Source organism: Colobus angolensis, unplaced genomic scaffold (assembly GCF_000951035.1).
Source record: "Colobus angolensis palliatus isolate OR3802 unplaced genomic scaffold, Cang.pa_1.0 Scaffold566, whole genome shotgun sequence".
Lineage (NCBI taxonomy): Eukaryota > Metazoa > Chordata > Mammalia > Primates > Cercopithecidae > Colobus > Colobus angolensis.
This window is the reverse complement of record NW_012119221.1, coordinates 1,149,558-1,157,005: the sequence shown is the minus strand read 5'-3', so window position 1 is coordinate 1,157,005 and position 7,448 is coordinate 1,149,558. Positions and strand designations below refer to the sequence as shown.

General features: G+C 42.6%; 1 protein-coding gene across 4 annotated transcripts in view; it reads left to right on the top strand.

The window, feature by feature from the left end:
• Nucleotides 1-732: 732 nt before the first annotated feature.
• NMU (neuromedin U) overlaps nucleotides 733-7,448 on the top strand; it is a 41,279-nt gene continuing 34,563 nt past the window's right edge. Inside the window, exons 1-2 of one of the 4 annotated variants that reach the window (XM_011961713.1) lie at nucleotides 733-936; nucleotides 6,571-6,629. In XM_011961713.1, the coding sequence (XP_011817103.1) occupies nucleotides 825-936; nucleotides 6,571-6,629 (171 nt within the window). In that variant the 5' untranslated portion in view covers nucleotides 733-824. The remainder of the gene's footprint in view (nucleotides 937-6,570; nucleotides 6,630-7,448) is intronic. The other 3 variants (XM_011961715.1, XM_011961714.1, XM_011961716.1) reach the window with 3 other exon arrangements.

Genomic DNA, 7,448 nt, shown 5'->3' with positions numbered 1-7,448 from the left:
GCAGCAGAAATGCATAGAAAAAGGAGTTTCCTTAGGCTTGGAAACCCGCAGGATAACCAGCGCTCCAGAGCTGTTAGAAATGTGTGTACTCAAGCCCCAGCAGTCCTTTCTTCTTTATCCTTTATTAATAGGCAACTGCATTTCCCTAAGGGGTCTGTGACTTTGCAGGAATTTGGGGGAGGGTCGATAGCATCAACATCACCGTTGAACCAGCACTGCCGTGATATGCACCAGGCATTGAGCTTGGACCTGGAGATAAACCGGGGAACAAAACAGAGGCGCTTCCACAGAGGTGCGTACTAGGGGCTGCCGGAGCTCTGGCAGAGATGAAGGAGAAAGGGCGTCCCACGCAGACCCAGGAAACCAGACAGCGTCGCCACTACCAAGTTTAAAAACTCAGACGGCCTGGTTTGCCATCTCCATTTTGTTCCCACTCCAGTCCTTCCAAAGGTGTGAATGGTGCATTATTTAAATTCCATTCTCTTTATCCCAGAGCGAAAATGCGTGGTACTTGGGTCAAAACCTCAGGCCAGAGGGCTCGGGTTCCGCTGCAGGGTGGGGCGCGGGCAGGCAGTGGGGTGGGTGACGCGGGGTAGGCTGGGGGTGGCAGGCGGCCAGGTGACGCGCGGCGGGGACTGCGCAGCCCAGCCCACGTGTGCGCGAGATTTAAAAGTTGGCGGCGCGCGGGGCGCTCAGTTCTGTGTGTGGGCCCCGCAAGCGGCGCTCCGGGGCCGCTGGAGGCACTGCCAGGGCACCAGGTGGTGCACCAGCTCGGCGTGGCGCAGCGCAGGGTCCCTAGCAGCGAGCCTCCTGCAGCCGCCGAGATGCTGCGAACAGCGAGATCCCCCCGCAGGTCGGCCCCCGGACAGGTGGCCGCGGCGTCCCCGCTCCTGCTGCTGCTGCTGCTGCTCGCCTGCTGCGCGGGCGCCTGCGGAGGTAAGACGGCCCCGCATCCGGCCGCAGCCGCACCATGCGCGCCTCTCTCTGGCTCCACTCACAGCTCTCTCCCGCCCTTTCTTTCACCTTCACTTGGCTTCTGGGACTTCACTTCGCTTCTCTGGTGCCGCGGGATTTCCCGCCTCCCAGGCACAGATCGCCCCCTCAGGGCAACTAGCGACAAGGGAGCAAGGGGCCCGGCCGGGGCCGAAATCCCCAGGCCCCGCGCGTTGATGCCCAGCGGAGACCCTGCGCGGGGCCGACTGCGATAGGTGGAGACTGGTAGGGCTCCCTCATCCTCGGGATTTCCAGCCCCGCTGGCCCGTGGAAACGGGTATTAAAATAGTGAACGTTAAAATGCCTTCCCTTTGATTGCAATTATTGAAGGGATTGATGGTCGAAGCAAAACAAGAGTGAGCCTGATACTTCGTCCGCTCAGGCAAGGTAAACTTGGCGAGTGCTCAGCCTCTTTGGTGAGTGAGCTCGTGTTACGTTGACATAAACCTGAGCTGTACAACGGGCCCCACGCGCTAACCGCTTAGAAGGGGGAAGGAGTGGGCTTTGTGTTTTATCGGTTTTCAGGCACTAGATCAGGAAAAGGAATAGAGAACTTCTCATCACACAAAGTTGAAGAGGCAAATGTGCAAGCCAGGCTTTCAGGCAGTGCGACAGCTACAGCAAGTGATGTCAGATGTGATTTGATAACAATAGGGACTTCCTGAGCTTGGCTTAGAGGAAAGAAATAGGAAACGCAAGGTCAGGGAAGGAGATCTGAAGCTTTGGAGACATAGCCGAGCAGAACGCAAACGTTCTGGAGAGATTTGCATGGAGAGATCATTTTCTGGGTTCTCCAAGGGTTACAGCTTACGTTTGCAGGTGGCTTATGGGGACCATTATTCATCCCCAAGTCAGGGGTCCCTCCATTGTCAACCACTGCCTGGCTACAGCCGTAAATTTTCTAGCTTGGCAGAAGGTTCTCTTAGCTTCCCTCTGCTCTCCTGTCAGTGAGGTAAACGTGGCAGACTGTTGTGTCATTGTTCAGAACGTTGGGTACTTAAAATCACAACTGCAGAGCCTGTAGCCCAGCGCTCAATTAGAGATGGGAAAACAGAGACCGCTATGCTTTTCCTAATCTATTTATTTTTACTGTTCTCCTCTCATTGTTTTGATTTTGTCCTTTCCTGAGGCATTGGAGGGCTGTGTGTGTGTGTGTGTGTGTGTGTGAGAGAGAGAGAGAGAGAGAGACTCCCCTACTTGAAAAGCAAGATAATTTGGCTTTGAAATCCAAGCAGTCAGAAGCTAGCAAACCCAAACCTTCTCCACATAGCCAGTAGTGATATAACATTATTGTCTCCCAAGGTAAATGTTCATCTTTTAGGATTTTAAATATATTATTGGTAACTTAGGATGGTAATCTTTCTCTGCCTTCTTAAGGATGCAGATAAGCATAGTTTGAAAAGTGACTTTGCTGTGTAAAGAAAATGGATTTCTGTGCATTTGTATGCTATATGCTTGCAGTGAATTTGGCATCAGTGAATTTTGCATACAGAGAAATTTGCATCAGAGATAACTGCCTTGGGGTGGGTTGGAGAATTTCCGACTGCTGGTGATTGAAGAGTATAGAAAGCAGCAGCTGGTTCCTAAAAGAGATGAGTCTTGGTTTTTATTTCCAAAAGATCATATCTGCTGACATACCAATAGTCTCATAAATAACCCCAATATTTTTCAAGCAAAAGAATGAGATACTTCCTTTACTACCCAGAGGCCCCCTAGATTGCCCTTTTGCATCTTCATTCCCCTTCAGACCTGCTCTAAATACTAAAAAATGAATTGTATCTCTTTAAAAATGTGGTAGGATGGGGAGAGGGTGAATGGCCATGTGATCTGTCCCAGTCCTGAGTCCCTAAAGATGGCACCAAGGGGGACGTGACATACATAAGCAAAACCCAGAGATTATCTACCATGGTCAATCATCAAGATGCAACTGGATGCCTCAAAAAACAACACAACAAATGTTGCAATGCCGGAGGAAAATAAAAGTGTTATTAAATGCAGCATCCTTGGGGAAAAAAAATTATGTGCAGAGCACACAATGACCATGGGAAGATAAAGAATCAGCCACAGATTCAGTGGATGGAAACAATTTACTATTCAGAGAACACTAGTAAAATAAAGAAGGAAACTTCTGTAAGAGGAACACATTTTGGATATCTGCAACAAACTGTTACTTGATTTTGCCTGTGACAATAAGTTATCAAATGGTCAAGACTAAGTTAAGGAGTGTCTTTTCCTGCCCAGGCCTCTTGCTCATAGAATAATTTTTAACGTTCACTTGGCAGTAAAGATTTCTCACTTCCCAAACCCACAGTGAAGTACATACTCACTATGAGAAAAGAAAATTGGCACTACTTTTAGAATAATCAGGTCTGTCTTTCTTATACATAATGTATTTACGGATGTACAAGATTTTATTTTCAGCAGAGTATACTGTATAATACTGAAGATTTCACTTTACTAAATAGTAATGAAGTATAAATACCTTGAAGTTTCTCACTGAAACTTATCAAAAACAGTAAAGTTTTTATGATACAGGCACTGTCCCTGAAAACACGGAAAGTGATCTAAGTACAGTATTGCTCTTTGACAATGTGAAGTCCATATCCAGAATGAAAATCACATTGACTCTAATTAACACATAGACAAAGGAAAGAATAACTCCCCCTTACGTTTGGGTTCAGTCATAGGATATTAGTCGTTAGTCGTTTTCTTTTTGTGAGACGGAGTCTTGCTCTGTCGCCCAGACTGGAGTGCAGTGGCCCCATCTGGGCTCACTGCAAGCTCCGCCTCCTGGATTCACCCCATTCTCCTGCCGCAGCCTCCCGAATAGCTGGAACTACAGGCGCCTGCTACCATGCCCGGCTAAGTTTCTTTTATTTTTAGTGGAGACAGGGTTTCACTGTGTTAGCCAGGATGATCTCGATCTCCTGACCTCATGATCCGCCTGTCTCGCCCTCCCAAAGTGTTGGGATTACAAGCATGAACCACTGTGCCTGGCCAGGATATTAGTCGTTTTCTACAAATCATAGAATTTTTTTAAAATTTTGTCTCTTTTTTTTTTTTTTTTTTTACCATGATACTGTGTTTACATGTTTTTTAGAAGGGCCACAAAATATCCTTTTTCTATTTTATGGAAGTGCCTGGGGCTAAGTTAGGCTTAGTGGCCTTTCTAAGTGGCCCGTGCCAGCTTGGGAAATGGAAAGAAGCAAACTCTCCATAGTCCCGATGAGGCGGTGTGTCTGAACACAGTGAAGCTGAGGTGGAAGCTTCCACTTTTACTGGGGGCCAGGGATGGTCAAAAGTATAAGAATAAAAAATGCATTATTTAAACAGGAATGCTCTGTCAAACAGAATCTCATTTAGTGAGATCACCAGGTGTTTTATATGGAAGTTTGAGAAGCACAGCTTTATCCCTTCCTGAAAACAACGAGCTCAGGTTAGGATCTACCAGACAACTGTGACTTTGGGATATATGTTTGTGGTAGGGTGAGAAATATATATTTGAGAAGTGTGTAAGATTATTTACCCACTTTGAATAGTTGTCCTATGAGAGGGGACTCTGTCAGGTTCTGAAATAAAGCCACTCTTTTATGGACTGCATGACCTCTCTAAGTTGTTTCTAATGCTTAGTGCCACAGAAAATGTAGTTGATTACTGTCATTATTATTGTTGTCATCAGAACTTAAATAAGATAACAATAAAAACTTGTATGAATTCAAGGCAAGAGTTGCCTAAAACATGATAGAATTAGGAAAAAAAATCAATCAGGATATGCAATCAACCAGACTGATTTTCTGAGTTTTTAGTGCACCTGTCATCCAAGAAGCATACACTATACCCAATATGTAGTCTTTTATCCCCCAGCCTCCTCCTAGCCTCCCACCTCAGAGTCCCCAAAGTCCATTACATCACTCTATGTCTTGTGTCCTCATAGCTTAGCTCCCACTTATAAGTGATAACATATGGTATTTAGTTTCCCATTCACTTCAAATAATGGCCTCCAGCTCCATCCAAGTTGCTGCAAAAGACATTACTTTGTTCCTTTTTATGGCTGAGAGATAGTCCGTGGTGTATATATACACCACATTTTCTTTATCCACTTGTTGGTCAATAGGAACATAGGTTGTTTCCATACCTTTGCAGTTGCAAATTTTGCTGCTATAAACATGTGTGCACATGTGTCTTTTTCATATAATGACTTCTTTTCCTTTGGATGGATACCCAGTAGTGGGATTCCTGGATCAACCCGTAGATCTACTTTTGGTTCTTTAAGGAATTTCCGTACTGTTTTCCATAGTGGTTGTACTAGTTTACATTCCCACCAGTAATGTAAAAGTGTTCCCTTTTTACACATCCATGCCAACATCTATTGTTTTTTGACTTTGTAATTATGGCTGTTCTTGCAGGAGTAAGGTATTAACTTGTGGTTTTAATTTGCATTTCCCTGATGATTAGTGATGCTGAGCATTTTTTTTTTCATATGTTTGCTGGCTCTTTGTATATCTACTTTTGAGAAATGTCTATTCATGTTCTTTGCCAACTTTTTGATGGGATTTTTTTTTTCTTGCTGATTTGAGTTCCTTGTAGATTCTGGATACTAGTCCTTTGTTGGATGCATAGTTTGCATATATTTTCTCCTACTCTGTGGGTTGTCTATTTACTCTGCTGATTATTTCTTTTGCTGTGCAGAAGCTTTTTAGTTTAATTAGGTCCCATTTATTTATTTTAGTTTTTATTGCTTTTGCTTTTGGGATTTTAGTCATGAATTCTTTGCCTAACCCAATGTCCAAAAAAGTTTTTCCAATGGACCTTCTAGAATTTTTATGGTCTCAAGTCTTATATTTAAGTCCTTGATATGTCTTGAGTTGATTTTTAAGGTGAGAGATAAGGATCAACTTTCATTCTTCTGTATGTGGCTTGTCAGTTTTCCTAGCACCATTTATTGAATAAGGGTGTACTTTCTCCAATTTATGTTTCTGTATACTTTATTGAAGAACAGTTGGTTTTAAGTATTTGGCTTTATTTCTTTGTTCTCTATTCTTTTCCATTAGTCTAAATGCCTATTTTTATACCAGTACCATACTGTTTTGGTAACTATAGCCTTATAGTATAATTTGAAGTCCAGTAATGTGATGCCTCCAGATGTATTCTTTTTGCTTAGTATTGCTTTGGCTATGTGGGCTCTTTTTGGTTTTATTTTAGGATTGTTTTTCTAGTTCTGTAAAAAATGATTTTGATATTTTGATGGGAATTGCATTGAATATGTAGATTGCTTTGGGCAGTATGATCATTTTCACAATATTCAGTCTTCCAATTCATGAGCATGAGGTGTGTTTCTATTTGTCTGTAGACATAAGTAATTCATTCTTGAGAGTAATATCTTTTTAATGTTATTAAGGTTTGTTTAGTAATTATGTCTCCTTGTACTAAATCAAATGCTGAAATATTTAGTTGAAATAGGTGGGTGATGATGTACAGTGAAAAATGAAGAAAGTGTCCGAGAAAGAATTATATATGGATATTTAATTTTAGAAGAAATGCTATAAAGTTAACCTGTGGCTATAACTTTATTTTTAGGTGCTCCAATATCACCTCAAGGATTACAGCCTGCACAACAGCTACAGTTGTGGAATGAGGTAAGGAACTATCATCACACAAATTTGTAGAAACGTTACCCTTCTTTGAAATTATCATGTTAAAATCTATAATTGAGCTCTGGGAGAACTATGATTTTACCAATAATCTAATAATAAAACCCAGAATTACTATTTTTATTAAATAAAAAACAAAAATTTTGTAAATGGTTAAGAGGACAGAAATAAATGCCAATAATAGAATAAAATAGAGTAATACAAGAACAGAGTAGTTACAGTAAATGTGTATGTACTTAAAAGACAGAGGTTCTAAGATTGGATTTTTAAAAATAGATCCAGATATATATTGTCTATCAGTATCACACTTAAAACAGAAAACAAAAAAGAGTAAGTATAAAAGGATGGAAAATGATGTAGCAAGCAAATACAAACTGAAAGAGAATATATCTGATCAAATAGAATTCAAATAAATAAACCATCATAACAGACAAATAAGGATCTTATATGTTAATAAAAGAAAACCAGATTTTCAACATAAGAGTTGGCAGAGACGAAGATGGCCAAATAGGAACAGCTCCAGTCTCCAACTCCCAGCGCGAGCGACACAGAAGACCGGTGATTTCTGCACTTTCAACTGAGGTACTGGGGTCATCTCACTCAGGAGTGCCGGACAATCGGTGCTGCTCAGCTGCTGCAGCCCAACCAGTGAGAGCTGAAGCAGGGCGAGACATCACCTCACCTGGGAAGCGCAAGGGGGAAGGGAATCCCTTTTCCTAGCCAGGGGAACTGAGACACACAACACCTGGAAAATCGGGTAACTCCCACCCCAATACTGCGCTTTAAGCAAACAGGCACACCAGG